The sequence below is a fragment of the Mixophyes fleayi genome, chromosome 4, assembly GCF_038048845.1.
Source record: "Mixophyes fleayi isolate aMixFle1 chromosome 4, aMixFle1.hap1, whole genome shotgun sequence".
Taxonomy (NCBI): domain Eukaryota; kingdom Metazoa; phylum Chordata; class Amphibia; order Anura; family Limnodynastidae; genus Mixophyes; species Mixophyes fleayi.
The window spans coordinates 318,397,630-318,417,734 of NC_134405.1; the positions used below are offsets into that span (position 1 = coordinate 318,397,630).

The window sequence follows — 20,105 nt, forward strand, 5'->3', positions numbered from 1 at the left end:
TAACACAATAAATAGAACAGTCACGTGATGCTAAGAACATGTGGTCCTTTGAAAACATCCTGATTGGCTGAAGCCGGTCAGCAGAGTTCAGTGTTTGTCTGGTCACTTTTTTTGAGCCATTTAAATGCGTATCATAAATGCTGAGTGTTATGTACAGCACTATATGGGATTAACTTTATGGGCACAAGCATGATACGCGGGTACTAATACCCTGATATAAACAGAAGTGGAGCTTGTGCATAGTTTTTCCACATAGTTTTTACTAAATGCATGACAGATCATGGACAATGGGGTGCCAATGGCCCGCTCTCAGTTAGTTATGACCCATTTGACAGCCTTCCATCGAAGCTTTGTTATCCAAGCTTTCAAATGACCGATCACAATGAAGCTTAGACAGTGCATACAATGTAAGTGTGTCCTGGCCCAAAAAAGCAAATACATTAAAATACCGTTCAGTCTATGAACTAGGACTGTTCGGCCTTCTCCAATATATAAAGGACTGCAAAACATGGGCAGCACAGTGGTTAGCACTTCTGCCTCACAGAACTTGGGTTAAGAGTTTGATTCCCAACTATGGCCTTATCTGTGTGGAGTTTGTATGTTCTCTCCATGTTTGCGTGGGTTTCCTCAGCGTGCTCCGGTTTCCTCCGGGTGCTCCAAAAACATACCAGTGGGTTAATTGGCTGCTATTAAATAGACCCTAGTCTTTGTGTATGTTAGGAAATTTAGACTGTAAGCTCCAATGGGGCAGGGACTGATGTGAGTGAGTTCTCTGTACAACGCTGCGGAATTAGTGGCGCTATATAAATAACTGATGATGAATATATAAATCTACATTATAGCATAGTTAACCTTTAAACCTTAAAATGATTTGACACTCTCCGTTCTATAAACGCAGATCCACAACTAATAAATACTAAATGCCCCCTTTCCTCTTTATGAAATTTTGTTGGTGCTGCCTGTCAATAGCAAGGATCAGAGTTTCCTACTTAAGGAGTTACAGACAGATTAGTCAATATGGGAAATGACTATTTCCCATATTTCCAAATCCTTCAAGTTTAAACACATAATATGCTTGTATTAAAACCCCATTTATTCAGGACTTGGAAAATAGATGATCACAGATTTACATTGGTTACAATTTATCTTTGGTGACAGAGCTGCAATGAAGATTTCTCTCACAATCGGACATATTAAAGTGCTATTTACGGATATTTAATGGAAATATACAATATGGGAAATGCTTTGCTGTAACTGCCTGTATAATATAGGTCCAGGGCTGTTGTGACATACATTTCTGCAGAAAGGACAGTTTATTGGTCAGTCAGTGACCTGACATGTGGGATTCTCACACCACAAAGGCTAGGGGATATTGATGCATGACCACAATGTTGATAAATGGAGTATTGCTATTTGTGTGCAGTTGTTTTTCAAACACACGAACACATATAGTCAAATTGGACAGTGACCCAATTACACGACCTTTGGGCTCAGTGGCAGGACTGTGGCTGCGTTGGCAGTTAAAAAAATATGGTCAACATCATCATCACCATTTATTTATATAGCACCCTGCCCCAGTCCCTGCCCCATTGGGGCTTACAGTCTAAATTCCCTAACACACACACACAGACACACAAACACACAGAATAGGGTCAATTTATTAGCAGCCAATTAACAGCCAATTAACCTACCAGTATGTTTTTGGAGTGTGGGAGGAAGCCGGAGCACCCGGAGGAAACCACGCAAACACGGGGAGAACATACAAACTCCTCACAGATAAGGCCATGGTCGGGAATTGAACTCATGACCACAGTGCTGAAAGGCAGAAGTGCTAACCACTGAGCCACTGTGCTGCCCCCATGATAATACACAGTAATCAGTTTGTAATCTATTTTCTGGGTACTTTACTGACATCCATGGAAAGATAAACGTGCAGACAAACCTCCTACACAACATGTTTTCTTTAGATTTTCTGGTCCACTTCAATATGACCTTTACTGGATTCTTGCCGAGAGGGTTGAGAAACTAGCTCTAGGGAGCCTGACAAATCTCAAGATTAGCAACAATGTCTTATTATTCTCCATGCATTTGCAATAAACACAGGTTGTGGCCTTGTACTACTAGTAACGTGGCAATGTGGACGTTTAATGGGAGAAATGGCTCAGCCAGTGACTCAGAAGCTTCCTACATAAGGGGCGGGACCAGTTATGTCACAGAAGCTCCAATCAATACAGTCTCAGATTTATGCCCTAAAGATGTGGGAGGAGCTTGAGAGTCTGTAACGTAGTATTGAGGTAATACTTTAAAAGTGCTGCAGGGGAACATCATGTTATCACTGAACAACACATTACTTTCTTGTCCGAACATTTCAATTCTGGGGCTTTAGGTGTCCTTTAACACATTATGTACAGTGTGGGACAGATGGTAGTCTTACCATTCCTGAGAACTGAACACTGCAAGGTGACGTGAGGTTATACACATACACTGCTCATTAACATTCCACGATAACAGAGGGAAAAAACTAAATCAGACATCAATTGTTATGGCAGCCACTCAGAAGAGTGACAGAAATCCATCTATGCCACAAATACAACTTCCATCACACCCGGGAAACTGGAAACGTATCCTACAAAACTGCTTCATTCAAGCCCCAAACATCACCAGTCATACACACACACACACACAATTAAATAGTAATGTCAAAAATACAAGTAGTGAATTAAAAAATGGAAACCAAACAAATTGAGGGACACCAAGCATACTGGAAGCAAGGGCTTATTCATTAATTATGCAAACAACATCCCAGCATGGTCACAATGATGTAGGAAAATGCTGGCCTGCCATGGTTGCCTATAATCCAGGCTAGCATGGCTGCGAGAGAACACTGCAGTCACTTTGAAGGAGGGTGATGGGTACATTGGACTAAGTGGCCAAGATTCAAGCAGTGAGAGCTCCACAGAACAGTACCTCACAGGTTGCATTGTATAAACTGCTCATCACACCTGGCATTGCACATTTGGGAGTTCAATGGTGCAGGGAGACTAAGAAGTAGTAGAGAAAAGAGATCAGGTGAATCATCCTTCTCCATGTGTACACGTGGTACCAGCCTAAAGAACTCTACAGCCCTGAGTGCTTGTTTCCAACAGTAATGGGTTCTGCAATGATTTGGGGGCTTCTCTTGGCATGGTTTGGGTACAGTCATTCCTTTGGCAAGGTCAATGCTAACTGTTACTTAATGGTACAGAGTGATCACTTCATCCCATGCGGCAGCATTTCTCCCCTGACAGGTGGGGTGAGTTCCTGTGTGGTCGCCATCCATACGTCACAGCATTCTCAGTCACTAATCCGGCATTTGTGGGACACTCGAGAACAATGTCTGGGACCACAGTTCAGTGAGGTGCTGCACCCCTCCAGACGTCATGGAACATACAGGCAGCACTGGGAGCACGTGGTGGCCTAGCACACTATTACGTGACTTTATATTGCTGCTTGTATTTGTCCACTACAGGTATATGGTAGGTGATGACTGACAATAGTCACTGATATGGTGATCACATGGACAATCTAAGCTAATCATTTACACTAAAAGAAAAATTGCTCATTAAACCTTTCAACGACGACATAGATAAGGAAATAAAGGCAAAAAGGCTGTGTCAGGCCTGTTAATGTTTTGCAGCAATGAAACCACCAGAATGCTGGGACACAATCATAGGCTGGACTATGTAGGGAAGGCTATGGTGGCAGAATTACTATTTATCTTAGTATGAATACAGCATATCTTCCCTGTTGTGCTGCAGCTCTCCCCCATCACTGTACTGCAGGGTAGACACCAGCCTCCTATAGAGGCAGACTGAGGAGGTGTCACTAATGCACTAACCAAAATGTTTTACTTGGTCCCCAGCTATTGTGATGGTGCATCAGAAACAGTAGGAAGCCAGCCCTCAAATCATACGCACAAAGTACAAGTGTAGGATATCTTATTCAGTGTTCAGACTAGACAAATAATCATTTCTGCTGCTTGGTGATTATATCATACACCAAAGGACTCTTCCTGCAGTGACTACATGGAGGATGCATGGGTGACCATGGGCAATTTGTAAACATATTTTAGGCATACAGCTCTAAATTTTAGGGAAAGTAAATCAATTCCTTCAAATTCCAGATAAAGAGATCCCATACCTCTATATTGTACATGGTTCAGAAAAGAGCAAAGGCCCATCATCTCAATGCATGCACTTCTCCTTTTGGAATACCTCCAAAGTGGAATTTACCTCATTATAAATCCTCCCATATAAGTGGGTGTGTCCCCTACTGTCCAATCACCTCTTGAGCCACCATTCTGTGAGCTGCTGGAGAGGAGAAGACATTGGGTAATGACACAAAAAGCGTCGCCTGAAGTGTGTCCTGAAACAAGGCTCCTGATTGGATAACTATTTTGCATGTTTACCCAGTAGCTCCTCCTCTACAGCATCAGAGAGCAGCTCCAGCCACCGTACAACGCTAGAGGATGTCCTGTGGACTGAACCTGGGATGCAGAATTCCAAATGGAGGGAGGAGACAGGGAAGTGGAGTCATGCAAACTTCAACTGTGGGAGGGAAAAACAGAAAGATACTTAATTTATTTTATTTATTTGTGTTAAACGATGGAGCCACACAGTTTTACAACATCTAAATAGCCAGATAAATACCACACTATACAAGACATAATGAGCAGCACAGGGAAAATAAGTATTTCTGAACTATAAAGCAAACTGTGCCATGAAATATGAGAGATGGCTGGAACTACACAGAAATGGCTTCTTGAGGTATAAATAGCTGATATTAATTTCTACAAACACATTCAAGAATTCTTAAAATATATGATGCCTCGTAAAAAGGACAAAGCGAGGCAGGCACTTAAAAAGCAAATTTATTCCCGCAAGATGAAAGTTGTGATCTCAATATGCAACATATTATGAATACCCTGAAATCTAGATAAACAGAGAAAACACACTGTGCTTCTTATTTGCTATCCATAAAAACTGGGCTTCACCGTTTAGAATAAAGCGCCCAGTGTGTCAGAGCCAAGCTGTGCCCCAGAGCTCACAGAGACATACGTAACATGGATTCATCATGTGGACCTGTGAGGGCAGCCATTTTGTGTGCTGGATAAATAGTCAGTTTATACATTTACTGAGGCAGTCTGTGGTGGGGCAGCGAACAAAATGGTTCCAGTGAATGGAGAAGACGGCTCCACTTTAAGGGAATACTCTGAATCTGATAAAGGGCATTTTTTTCTCTTCATTAAGGATTTTTCCATTGCAATATCCAAGTTTTGGTCCTGCAACCTAACCTTAAATGATACAATGTATATTTCACAATGCTAAAAAGGCTTAAAGGCTCAAGAGAGAAAATACTGCGATAATCAAGGCTAAGCCAAATAGCAGCAAACTGTTGATTTAACCACATTTTCTATAGCTACATAGAACAAACTACAAACAGTCTGGTAGATATCCATCTATGTAGGCCAGACTTGTCTACCTCATAAACACAAACAACAAAATAATATGAAGATTCAATTTTACCACAAATGTAGCCTGCGACCTACAGATAAACAAGTTTATCGAGACTGAGATAGAACATGATACATCTCTAGTAAGAACTACTGAATATGTGCATTAACAGTGGTGCCTGCTTCCGTTATTAGTGCATAATGGGTGCTGACCATTACATAACAAAAAGCCAGAAAATGCAATTCTTATGGACCAGGACTGTATAATATATACACAAATACAGGGTTGTACAGTAAGGTAAAAGATTGGACAACACTGACTAACAGTCATCAGAAGGCCCAATAAAAGATATCTATAAGTTTCAAATACAAATATCAAGCACTTGCAGTGAAAATTACCGGATTTCTGAGGTCTACCCCAATTCAGCCGCTGCATCATCGTCCTCATTTATTTATATAGGGTCACCAACTCTGCAGCGCTGTACAGAGAATATTTGTCAATCACATGAGTCCCTGCCCCATTACAGCTTTCAGTCTACATTCCCTGACACACAGACAGACTAGGTTTAATTGTGTCAGCAGCCAATTAACCTAGTTGCATGTTTTTGGAGTGTGGGAGGAAACCAGAGCACCCGGAAGAAATCTACGCAAACGCCACACACATAAGGCCATGATCAGGAATCGAACTCATGACTCCAGCGCTGTGAGGCTGAAGTGTCTGTGCCACCATGATGCCCAGTATCGGAGTAAGAACACAAAAGCACGTACATTAAAACAATAAAGAAACAAGCTCCTCGATACATTAATTAGAACAATGCAGAAAGCAGCAGAGTGCTGGATGCCATGGATCTCTGGCACTTGAGATCAAACCCATTACAAGCTACGACCAAAAGGTGTATTTTCTGCAAAGTCTGTCCCCGCGTTTGCGTGGGTTTCTCCAGGTGCTCCGGTTTCCTCCCACTCTCCAAAAACATACTGGTAGGTTAATTGGCTGCTAACAAATTGACCCTAGTCTGTGCATGTATGTTAGGGAATTTAGACTGTAAGCCCCAATGTTGCAGGGACTGATGTGAGTGAGTTCTCTGTACAGCACTGCGGAATTAGTGGCGTTATATAAATAAATGGTGATGATGATGAAAGTCAATGGCAACCATTAGGCATCAGTCTAGGAGTACCGCTGCCCTGCAGCAATAGTCCCAAGACATGATCTCATGGAGGCTGCAGGGTTTCTGTGGCACAAATAGATCAACGCAGCACAATGACAAAGTGCCATGGGATACTGTGTAACTAGATACAAGGAGGAAAGAGAAAAAGGGGACGCTGATAACCTAGTAATCCTGCTGTGCGCACTATGCTGCATAATCAGAGACGCACAATGGCAGCATTGTGACAGCCAACTCCTAAATGCAGAGGTCCCCAAGAATAGACCCAATACAAGACCTTGTTCACAACAGAACATAGAAAAATATTTTATCCAAACAGCTTTATTGCCAGGAACAAGTGACTTTTAGTGTTCTTTGCTTCCAACTATAAAGCAGTGTCCTATAACTATTGTTATAAAAATAAAATGTCAGGTTAATGTTTCTCTTTAGAGCCTTACACACCAGTCAGATTTTATTTGGAGATCTCTTGCTCTACCCACTGAAAGCGTCCCCTCAAGACTCAGAGCTATACAAAATACTACTATCTAGCAGGAACACATGTAACTATGGTTATGCAGTAGCGTGAGGGCAAAAACCGGTAGCAGCAGCTCCAGCATGAAGGGACATCTCAATTATGTTTATTGTTTGTTAAACTCTTTAATGTACTTGCTGTTTCCTTGTAAAATAAACAGCTGTCTGATTAATGGACTAAAACACAGCTCAAAGTATCTATAGAAAACAAGAAAAAGGAAAAACAATAAGAAAAGAAGTCACCTGATATTTTGTATATTATGCTGATCGAGCCATTTGAGCCTCCGGCACACACAATAACAAGCTACTTTCCCACCAAGGCCACTGTGTCAAGGAGGACACAATGCAGAGGAAGTATTGTCCTTTACACCAAACCTTCCGACAGCAGCCAAACAATATTTCAGCACTTTCTCATAAGTGATGCAACAGGCAGCAAACCATTACAGCAGTGACGGTATAAGTTACACAACGGACTTACAGGAGCAGCTTATTGCAGTAAATGTCTGTTGTACGGTCTTAGGGAAAAAAAATTGCTAATCTAAGTGGGAGAAGAGTGAGCCCCTTCATCCAAGGCCTTCTAATTAACAGCGGTAACATAGGACGCAAAAGGTGGAATGACAAGGACGGTACTGGCAAAACTGTACAACCCTCTACTGCAGAACTACCACACAGATTCAGCTGGGGTCTCTTCTTTATTACCCAACGTGGAAGTTTGTAAAACTAATTTGTACCGGCTCCTATTCACTGAGGAGGCAGCCATTTTGTGTGCTGAACCAATAGTCAGTATTTAGTAGGAAATGGTGACACCATTGAGGCATAAAGCACATTAATCAGAGCACTAAAAGTGCAGAGCCTTTTAAAGCAGAGCGCTCAGCAGTGGCTAAAGTGCATAAGAAGCACGGTTGTCTTAAGTGGATGCATTTTCTCCCCACAATCAGCCATTCCCACCCTGCATGACGTCACCCCATCAGCTTTCCAGAGCCTAAGTGCTGGAAACCATAGCCGAGTACGCTGTAAGGGCAGGATTTTGAATACTCAGTTCTGAGAAAGACAGCAAGTTCGGGTCACTCGCAGGGGTGCAGGTTTTGAAGAGAACGGCTCAAGCAGTTCTGTGTTCCGTTAGCAAGAGTGGAAAGGAGCACAAGACCATAATGCAAGAGGAAGCAAGACTAGATTCTCTAAGTGAGCTTGTCCGCATAAGCTTTAACACTAAGCAGATTTTGACAATTATGAAGGTGTGGTACAAGGGCGAATTCAATTATTTCTTCCTTCATATATTAGGCACCTATAGTAATAATACAGTTGGCCAATTTGGTCATTATCAAAGTAAAATTCAGGAAATGAAAGCTGCCTAGCTTTATTGAAATCATAGCACATGAACGACATACAATGTCACTGGATATGGGCAAACTTATTTGCATCCTAAGTGTAAAAAAACCCCAGTGCAGATGTAAATTGGACAATCACATTGCCGCTGATTGTTGCAGCTCGGTCATTCAAATAAAAGTGATTTCATTAATTATGCTTTAACATTTAAGACAATAAACATCAATTTATCAGATATGTTACATACGATCAGAGATGGAGAGTGCGGAGTACAATGTGCACCACATGCTCTCCTTCACTCCGGACTAAAATATTATAGGTGAGGGGCGCGGAGGGAGGCCCCGAGCGGCCAGGCGAGGGGCGCGCAGGGGGGCTCCCGAGCGGCCAGGCGAGGGGCGCGGAGGGGGGCCCCCGGGGGGCCAGGTGGTAGAATTTTGGAGCAAGTTAAGAGCATTTGAGGGCATTTCAGGATGAGTGATGTGAGGATCAGAGGTCATTTGAGGACCGAAATTTAATTCTGGAAAGAGCAATGTGTGGCACTTTTGAAGTATGTAGATTGCCCATCAATGTGTTAAAAAGAGTGAGGAAATTAATTCTCTGCTGAATAGTTTACTAAGTTTAATTTCCTGTCTAGGCTTGTCTCCTGATTGGCTTTACATACCTGATTTTATTCAGAAGTGTCTCACTTGTTACATTTCAGAAATAGTAACAGATATGCACGTCAAACTATAAACAAACATTTTGGAAATCAATGGATATTACACCCACATATGACGCGATACATCCAAAAAGTTTTCTTCACCCTTTAATGTGTGCACCCTTATTTTACTAAAGCTGGGTACACACTACAGAATTTTCCACCAACTTTTTATCCCGATTGATTTTACATCCTATCTATGGTCCGATCGCTCGGTCCATGGACTGCATACACACTAGCCTTGTTTTAGACGATAAAGGGAAGAGCGGCCGTCCCGTCAACTTTTTACAGTCATGTTGTCGTCAGCAATCATTTTAATTTCGTACACACTGAAACAACATCAGTTGGATCGGTCGGAAGTTTATACACACTACACAACTGAAAGGAGATTGGAATGAAAACATTGAACCAACCAAATGAGGCGACAATCGTCCATTTGGGCAGACTTTCGACCATCGTGTCACAACACACAATGACCCGACTTCCGAACGAGCGGTCGTATGTCGGCTGGTTGAGCCGATTATTGGACAAAAACCCTGTAGTGTGTACCCAGCTTAAGTCTAGAGCTGCACAATTTATGGATACAGTTCTTAAAATACCGGGTTCTCCCCAGAAAGTTTTGCCGGCCGGGTGGTATTAAGAATTAGCCGGGTGGGGGCAGCGTAATAGCTTGCAATAATAATAATAAAGAAAAAATATAGAGTTTAATGCCAACACTTATTTTATAAAGACTCCGGAGGTTATTGCCCACTTGCTGGCTGCAGTGCTCACATAGTGCTGATTATATTTGGATTAATAATGGTTTGTCCTATTATAACAGAACTCCTTTGGACTCCAGGAGCCAGGTGACAAGTATAAACAGCATAGGTCCTGGGGAGAACACTGAAATAGATGTGTGTTCAATACTACGTACCGTTAAAAATGGTTAGAGATTTGAAAGACGAGGGTAACGTATCAATGTCACTAGTCATTTCAGGAATATGGCAAAATGTAAGCAAGCAACATCCAACAAAATGCAGCATAAGGGCATAGTGACAACTGCCCAAATACTGGGGCGTACTCATGCCACAAGAAGATATTTCATTTTTTTTTTTTCCAGATTTAATTTTAATTAAAAACACATTCTCCCAGAAAGGATTAGTGTAGCACTGAGCAAATAGTGACAAGGTCTTGCTGCAGGTGGCATACTGTCACCTGTATACTGTCAACTGCAACCTGCGGTCGGACAAGATGTTATCATAATGTTTATTTCCTACATGGATTTCTGTCACAGGTGGCCAGACAGGGCGCCTCTCAGATACACAGGAAAAAGAGAAGGCAAATGTACAGTAATATATGCAGACACCGCATATTATGCAAAGTAAGACTCACACATTCATTGGAATACACAACCCAATATCCTTACACATCAAACATGAAAGATATGAGCAATACGGTGCGAGAGTTCCTACCACAAGAACCAACTCTTCAGGATAGGCTTCTAAATATCATTCAAAAACAAATGATAACCACTCAACTGCAATGTCCAAATATTAAAGGGAGTCTGTGCTGAAAAAAAGCTGAACAAGAAAACAATCTCCCATATTCTAGTCAAGACTTAATGGGCCACTAAAAGTTTAATTGCAAGCTGATACTATAAAACAGTATCTCGTTACATTGATAAAGACAGATAAGATATTATACCACAACAGATCATCACATGACATCTGACTGTTACTAGTAAGATTTGTAGATTGAGCTTGCGGTAGGTGTGAATCACATATCACACATGACATTTCATAGGCCTATTACCCAAGACACAGAGCTTCTCCCAGGCAAAAGGTGCAGGAGGATTTTTTTTTTCCCTACGGCCATTAGTTAACTGGTAGATAACAAGAGGCCCTGTCACGGAGGCAATAAAACCTCTTTAAAACAAAATATTTTAATTGTTCTTTAAATGGCACTCACAAATATATATGCAAAACGTTTACGTCCCATAACAGGAGTATTAACACACACATACGCTAAAACCGGTCTATTCCAATATGTGAAAAACACTACGGGCGCAATATTTCCTGCCAGATGATGATCACATAGACAGGTCAATATGGTTATTGGTTGGGCAGAATTTACCACACAGCCCGATCAATATACGACCCAGCTGAGCAATCATTTTAGTCGCATGTACGTGTCAATTCCCAAAATCACCAAATTGCCCATCAAAATTGTAGTGTATGTGGAGCAGTAAGATGTCTGACACGGTATGTAACCTTGTTATATGGCTCAAGTCAAGCCATTGTCATCTTATCAGACATACAATGCAGGATAATTAGACTACATGTGCGCAGGGCTAACAAGCTCAGATTGTTGGGAAGCCAGGATGAATGATTGGCTTACACTGGAAACTGGATATCCAAGCTCTCCTTCCATTTTCGAATCAAGACATCACAAGACACAATGATGGGAGTCCTCAGCCAAATGCTATTCCATTTAGTCAGAGCCGCACACTCTACAAGGGTCAGGCAGTTTAGTCAATTACAATAAAATGGTCCAACCAAGTCTACTGCCAGCAGTAGACACCAAAAGGTCCCCTGAAGTTCCTTATGCCTGGTTTACTGATAGGTACCGTATATACTCGAGTATAAGTCAAGTTTTTCAGCACATTTTTTGTGCTGAAAAAGCCCCCCCTCGGCTTATACTCGAGTGATGCCCCAGGACCACACTTTTTTTACTCTACATCCCCGAGTTTCACATACCGCGCATGCGTGGCCAGCAGCGCTCATCGGAAGCCGTCAGCAGGGAGGTCACACTACGCCCGGCGTCCAACCACGCAGCCTGACCAGAACACCAGCGCCCGCCTGACCCCATCATCGGCAGTCATCCACGGGCAGACTGGTTCACACCGCACACAGCGTCTACGGGACCCTACACAGCATCCAAGGCATCCCGCATGATGGTAGCTTTAACGCATTTACCACCATCTAAAGGTAATTGCACAATATCGCCACATCTGCAAGTCTGGAAGTCACTACCTTTTGAACATTATTCCACTGTGCACCTATAACGCCTACCTTGCAGACACAAGTACTGCAGATCCATCTGTTTATCGGCACATCCAATTACTATTTCAGAAGCAGTATTACTTTTTTGTTTTCACATACTGTTTGCTTGCTTTCACATACTGTTTTACTGTATACCACTGCATTTATCCAGTGTATTATCCATTTCCTTGCCCATCACCTTAACCCCCAATCCCGCTGCTTCTAATGAATGTGCTTCCACTGTAGTGGAAGCATGGGGTCTCAGCTGAATGTATAAAAGTAAAGTAAAAAAATGTACCAGTAGCTGCTGCATTTCCCACCCTAGGCTTATACTCGAGTCAATAAGTTTTCCCAGTTTTTTGTGGTAAAATTAGGTGCCTCGGCTTATATTCTGGTTGATTTATACGGTAATCTGAAGTGCATAGGTGGGGGAAAAAACTTTTTGGGAGCAAAACTTTATCTAAAATACCTTACGGATATGCCCCTGATCACATTCACAAATATGAAGACTATTTGTAGATCTTTTGCATGCATCCATTTGCATTTTGAGTGCAGCAGTCCTTTTAACAAATTGTTATTGGACAAAAAAAAAGTTTAACATCTGGGTAAATAAGGGAAACGAACATATTGAAATCAAGGGCTTCACCATGGTCAGGGTTATGTATAAAAATACTGGACTGCCCTGGTTGCCTCTAATTATGGGAGGCACAGCTAAAAGAGGATGCTTGTTTGGGTACGTGTGGCATGTGCTTCTGTGATCACAACAGCTCAACTTGATACTGCTTCACACGCAATGACTTGAAAGATATGTCAGCATGGAAGTACAAGATAGAATCTTCATCAAAGGACGGAAGTATATACTCCAGTATCATCATTATACCTGTGCATTAACTCTGAGTGCAAGGCAAAACAGACAAGCAATAGCAGATTGAAAATTGCAGTCATGTGACATGTACATCATGATTTGTTAGCAAAACCTCCACCTGTTGGCCATCACACCTGGCAATGTGCATTTTCAAGTTTGGTGGGTCAGAGAGCACAGGCAATGGACTATCAAGTAGTAGAGAGGGGCGATATGGTCACATGAATCATCCTTCACAAACTGATAAGTGAACGCGTGGTGCCAACATAAAGAACTGTACAGGCCGGAGTGCTTGTTTCCAACAGGGCACTGATGTCATCCATGTCATGATCTTCTCCGTCATCAGCTCTAAACCCACTCAAACATTTATGAGATACTCTGGAATAAGGACAAGACAACGACCATCATCATCAAACGGGCATCGGTTGAGCAACTTTCTTGTACAAATATGGTGTGCCATCTCTTCTGCAGGATTCCATCCACTGGTAGACAATACCACAGTCCATACAGGTATTATGCCCCTTACATAACTTGTTTACTTTTCTTTTTTTTGTCCACTACCTATATCTGAATTATTTAGAATCCGTAATTGAAATTTGTGGTCTCATGTAATCAGGTATAAGAAGAAAAGTTTAGTGAACAAACAAAGTCCCAAATTCAAGCTAGACAAAATATTCACATATATGTTTGTGGTTGTTACCAATAGACCCATAAAAAGCCATTTCTAAATGTTATCATAAATATATGTTTGTTTCACTATATATTTTTATGTACAGTCAGAGTTGTGTGTTTAGGTAAATGATCAAACTACTTTCTGGAGGGACTTCTGTGATATTTGCAAAAAATGTGATTCAAATGATAAGCCCTTTATATGCAGCCATCAATTTGATAACAAATACTTTTTACTATCTTATTTTCTAATCTGGTTTTCAAATAGCAAATTGTTTTCTAGACTTCAAAAACCAGCAGGCAATACCTCCACACACAAAAACAAACATTTAGTATTCAACACTTCCAATTCACCAACCTAAACAAACAGGTTCTGCCATAGGAGCCCACCTATGATTGAAAACAATTAGCTAAAACTTTATTTTCTAACCCTGACCAGTTTATAGGCGAACCGTTGAAATGCAAAATGACTTTTCTCATCAGCTATAGACCACTGTGGGAAGGGGGACATTGTTTATGGAAACAAAGAAATTAAAAGATAAAAATGAGTTTGTTAGTGCTAGACTTATAAGGTATATTTATTCTGAAACAAAAAGTGATTTAAATAAGGGAATTATAAAAATATCCTATACATTCAGCCAATAAAGGCATTATATTTAAACACTTGTTTTCTTATTTCAAAAGCGCACTTTACCTACTCTGGGATTAAGGAATCACATTCCAAGGTGATTAAGCATAGTTGCACGGGTAAAGGGGAATAAGTGACTAATTCCAGAAGCGCACAGAACTTGTGACATAGGAAGATGTGTAGAGGAACAAATTAACCATACCTATAATTTAAATCGGTCACGGGATGACACCATGACTGGAGAGATTGGTCGATATAGAGAACTACATACTAAAGCTGGGTACACACTTCCCAGTTTACATCCAATAATCTGCTAAATCAGCCAACATACGATCGCTCGTTCAAAAGTCGGGTCAGTGTGTGCAGTGACACGATGGTCGAAAGTCTGCCCAAATGGAAGATTGTCGCCTCATTTGGTTGGTCGTACCGTTTAATATTTTCGTTACAATCTCGTTTCCGCTGTGTAGTGTGTATAAACTTCCCACCAATCCACAACAATAAGTACGAAATTACAGTCATTGCTCACGACAACATGGCTGTAAAAAGTGGCTAAAGGGACGTCGCTCTTCCCTTTATGGTCCTAAACAAGGCCAGTGTGTATGCAGTCCACGGACCGAGCGATCGCATGTAAAATCGCTCGGCATAAAAAGTTGGTGGAAATTTCTGTAGTGTGTACCCAGCTTAAGCAGTTAAAATATTAGACACAAAGAAAATGACTATCATTATAGTCGGAGGTGCCATTGATAATACATACTATATTTATAAATGCCCCGAAGATTCCCCCCCCCCCCCCATCCCCTGTTTATACCTATCTCTGGACCACCTATTCCTTTATTGTATGTATAGAGGGTAAAAAGCAAGCATGAAAAACAATTAAAATGTATTTAGTATATAAAATAAAGTATTTTTAAGTAATAATAATAAAACCATTTCTGTGCTGACCATGAGCACTAATTTCCCTAAGCATATCCATAGCTGACCTATATAATGAACATACAGTCTGATAAGAGGTACATAATAGAGACGAGCCCTGTGTGTCTTTGAATGACACCTGACAGGCCCAGCTTGGAGCCGGAGCTCTGCAGTGGCCACCAGTCCCCAGGAGCTCCCTCTGCTCTCACTATAACTTACGCTTTGTCCACCAACTCCCGGACTTTCCACATGTTGAGCATCTTCGCTCCCCGATCCGTTCCTCCGGCCCTGAGGACTCGCACTCCTCTGCCTCAAGCTCACTCACCGGAGACCAGCCGATGTCACTCTGCGCAACCGCTACACCGCTCTACCTCGCAACCACCGATCACGTCACGTCGCGCATGCGCCTTGACAACCACCCTCGTCATCTGCCAACCACTTGACACATGCGCAGTGACACAATGCGGTGATTGCCAACCACAGCGCGCCTGCGCTCTTAAGGGATAGAGCCAACGGCCGGCCGCCTACCGCTTTCTCAGTCGGAGGAAACTCCCAGAGCGCATGCGCTTTGAGGTCGTTCAACCTGTGCCAGTCCGATATTCCACGCATGCAAGCCAGCTCCACCTTGGAAATGACGTCACGGGCAGGTAACTAGTGAGGCGCTTCATGGTAACAGAATAATAACTGCGTGCGTCACACGAAGTGGGCGTGTCCCATAAGCTGTAACAGTGGCTGAGAGCCATGATGGACACACACACACATATATATATATATATATATATATATATATATATATATATATATATATATATATATATGCTGATTCATGACACTTCCAAACGTTTCCTGCTTTGTATTTAGAATAAGGATGTGTTTACTTTCAGACCAGCTATCCTAACTTTATTACAGTGTGAACACATTGTGTAACTGGTATTTTACAACTAAAATAAAACCTGTATTGAAACAATAAATGAAGTAAATGGGTTTTTTGGTATTTTTTTAACATCAGTGAGTGAACCAGTTTGACTCTGTTTTTCCTGTCGGAAAATAAATGGGAAAAGCAGAAGAGATTTTAGGGCACAGTGGTAAGTCAGAGTGAGTTAGGTCCCACGGTGAGCTTCAATTTATGTAAGTCATACTTGCCAACTCTCCTGGAATGTCCGGGAGACTCCCGAAATTCGAGTAGATCTCCCGGACTCCCAGGAGAGCAGGCAAATATCCCGCAAACGGCTTCTTGCCGTCAAAATGACGTGATTCGCGGTGAATCGCGTCATTTTTGGCCCCGCCCCCGCTACAAAAACTGCATTTTGTTGCCCCTACCTGCCTGGGATCTCCCGGAAAGACCTCTTAAAAGGTTGGCAAGTACGATGTAAGTACGTCAACCAAAGCACATAGGTTTGACTCCTCTGGGTGCCCGTGAGCTGGGTGGTACACGCTCCAATGTTAGAGATCAGTCAGTACATAGATGGAGCTGAAAATCTGACGCGTTTTGACCCTCCTTGGGTCTTTATCAAGGCATCTTGAAAAATGTGGTGTTTTATTTAATATGTAAAGTTCAGTTTCTATTTTTCTAAAAAAAATAAAAATCAGAGTGTTTCTCTCACCAACCTTAATGTGTTGTCCGTGTAGAACTTGTATGATGGCCTCACAGGCATCAGGTATGATCAGACCCAAAGCTTGGGGTGATATAGATGTGCTGTACTTGAGATTAGTCAGTGTCCTTCCAGTGGCCAAAAATCGGAGGGTAGCAACCAGTCTATGTTCTGCAGATATAGGTCTCCTTAGATGGGTGTCCTCCTTATGTATGAGGGGGTGACAAGCTGAAGCAGCTCCTTGAATACAGAATCATTCATCTTGAAGTAATCAGGATTCTTGTCCTGTGTCTCCTGTAGCAGTGACATATGTGAAAAGGAATCTCTCCTCAGCATCCACTGCTTGGTCCAACAAGTCAGATTCTTTCCCTGTGGATAACTGTTTGCAGTGTTGTCGCAATGGCGACATTTAACAAGCCCGAGATTTTCAATGATTTGATAAATTCATTATACAACAAAAAATTGTTTCCTTTTGCACAGTTGTGATGTAATTTAACTGAAACAACATATACACAAAGCAAAACAAAGCAATGAACGGTGATGATGCTATATTCTGAGTGAATACAAGTCTTACTGCATCAAGAAATAAATATATATAATCAACATACATTATGATTCCTTGTTGTAATTTTAACCATGGCCTGGATATAACTGGTGATAATCATATTTCCTATACAAATAATACCGACACAAAGAATAATGACTCTAAAATGCCGACACTTAAAATACTGACAAGTAGGAAATAATAAACGCTGTAAACACAGACAGGCAATAAATACCGACAACCTATATACCTGCATGAAAGAAATCCTGACGCATATAAAATACAGACAGTGTGATTGCTGATAGTGAAACGGCTGACAATCACAATGCCGACATTAGGACGGCAATGCGAGCGGGTCCGGCGGCTGTATACGATTAAAAATAGAACAATTTAGGAAAAAAAAAGGTGTGGCCCCCACACTGTCGGTATTTTATATGTGTCGGGATTTATTACATACAGGTATTTAGGCTGTTGGGATTGCTTCCATGTCAGTGTTTACAACGTTAGATATTTCCTACTTGTCAGTATTTTAAGTGGCAACATTTTAGTGTCAGTGTTCTTTGTGTCTGTATTATTTGCATAAGAAATTTGTACCCAACCCAATATAACATCTTGTCCCCTCTTGGTAATCAGCCCAATCATACAACTTCACTCTGTCTCCTAAATTAATCATGTCAAACAAAAGAATGTCTGGGAAAGGGGGAGGCTCTTTGTTAGTATTAACAGAGCATGTTGGTCTATACCCAAGTAGATAATGTCAACAGTGTCTTATATGAAACAAAGTGCAAATTACATAATTGAATTAAGCCTATTGTGCCTGCATTGTCCTACCAAATACAGAATTCTTTTGTTATAACTACATTAATTTAGGCTGGGTACACACTACAACAAAATTCAAAGGATGCAATGGAAAAAAAAGCACGATCACCATGCCGATTCATGTGTACACACTATACCCGATTACCTTTAGATCTGTGCTCTTTATCTATCATACCCATTAGCTGAACAGTAGGAAATACTTCAGAGGTCAGATTTAACCCTTCATTGCTCACCTTCTTTGCGCAGGTCTCTGTGCTGATGCTGAGGGCCGGAGCCTATCTTGTGTGCATTCTGACAGCTACTCTCATACTCTGTAGCAATAATATGATCATAAAAAAGGTAGTTACAGCAAGGTTAGGGGGGATAAGAAATTGTGAATATCTGGGATGATCTTAGGTCAAAGCCATATTTGTAGAAATAAGTCAGTTGTTGTCTGGATGAATTTATGGGTGTATTAAAAGATAGGGAGTTCCAGAGCTAAGGCCAGGGCAGTGTTTCTGTATATTTGCCATCAATACAGTCCCACCATGCCACCTGTGGGTTTTGACCATGGCACGCAGTCACTTGGAGAGTGGAGCTCATCATAAAGGAATGTCACTATCAGGATAACTAATAGTGAGTGCCCAGCACTGTGATTGGGCGGAAGGCAGTGCTATTAAGCATTGACAGCATTGAGTGCTTCCTGTTTGTTGCCATGACAACACCCGGAGGTAGCAATGATGTAGTAGCAGTGGTGGGTTAAAGAAGAATTTCCCAAATAACCCTCAAAGCCCTACCGTAAGTAGAGTGCAGCCATTGGGTGGTTGTCTCTACAGAAGGCATCAATACGTGTAAAAAGTTCCTAAACCATACAGGTCCGTTTGCTGTTTGGCAGGCTAATTCCACTTGTAGATGGATTATTATTTACATGCTATCAGTAGGCAAATACATGTAATACCCCAGCTCACTTTCAGTTGCACCCATCACATGTAAATCGGCTACAATGCTTAATTTGTCGACTTGTCCCCAAATAAGCTTATTTACGAAGGGAGATGAAACATTTCTTTTGGAAAAGCGAATCCCCAAATTATAATCTGAACCAACTGACATGGCAGCCTGGATGGGCCTGTTCACCTGCAAGGAAAAATAGGTCTTCGATGAAGAAAGATCTCGTAGATCTTAGATCTTACCAGGCTGAAGTGAAGGTGTGATGAGAGAGTCATACCAGGCATAAGAAATAAAGTTAAAGCCTGCCTGTATCCCCCACCCTTCAGTGGCACTTATGCTGCGTTTTTTAAATTAAGCCTTCTGAAATTATTGTAATCTTTATCTTGATTGAACTTGTTACATGTATCCTAAAAGAGCCTTCCCCACCCTGGGTTATTCATCCCCTTAGTTATCAGTGGTATTCTCCACCTCCACACCCCCCTACCAACATATCAGGACTTCACACCACAAACACTCTGCACATTCTCAGAAACTGACCTTACACCATTTAATGCAATTTCAAGCAAACACAAACAACATTAATTACTGCCTACAACTTGAAGGGCGGAACAGGGGTGGGAAGGGGTAGACAAAGGTAGGCCATTTTCAGTAAGGGCGTGCCGACGCAGATGTGGCCAATTCAAGATTTGTTTTTTTTTAAGTATAATTGTTTCAGCCGTATCATTTGCACCAGTTACAGAGCAGGTGTAAGTGCCGACTGATAGTGATGACTGGTACAGCATCGTTTTTGTTTGGACAAGTATACATAGGCATGCTGCTAGCTAAAGCTGGGTACACAATACACAGTTTTCATCCAATAATCGGCTAAATCAGCCGACATACGACCGCTCGTTCAAAAGTCAGGTCAGTGTGTGTAGTGACACGATGGTCGAAAGTCTGCCCAAA

General features: G+C 41.7%; 1 protein-coding gene across 3 annotated transcripts in view; it reads right to left on the bottom strand.

Annotated features, from left to right (window-relative positions):
- The window catches only part of CLINT1 (clathrin interactor 1), a 52,458-nt gene extending 36,787 nt beyond the window's left edge, over positions 1-15,671 (bottom strand). For all 3 annotated transcript variants that reach the window (XM_075210155.1, XM_075210154.1, XM_075210153.1), the window contains exon 1: positions 15,498-15,671. In XM_075210155.1, coding sequence (XP_075066256.1) covers positions 15,498-15,538 — 41 coding nt within the window. In that variant the 5' untranslated portion in view covers positions 15,539-15,671. The remainder of the gene's footprint in view (positions 1-15,497) is intronic.
- Positions 15,672-20,105: the final 4,434 nt, after the last annotated feature.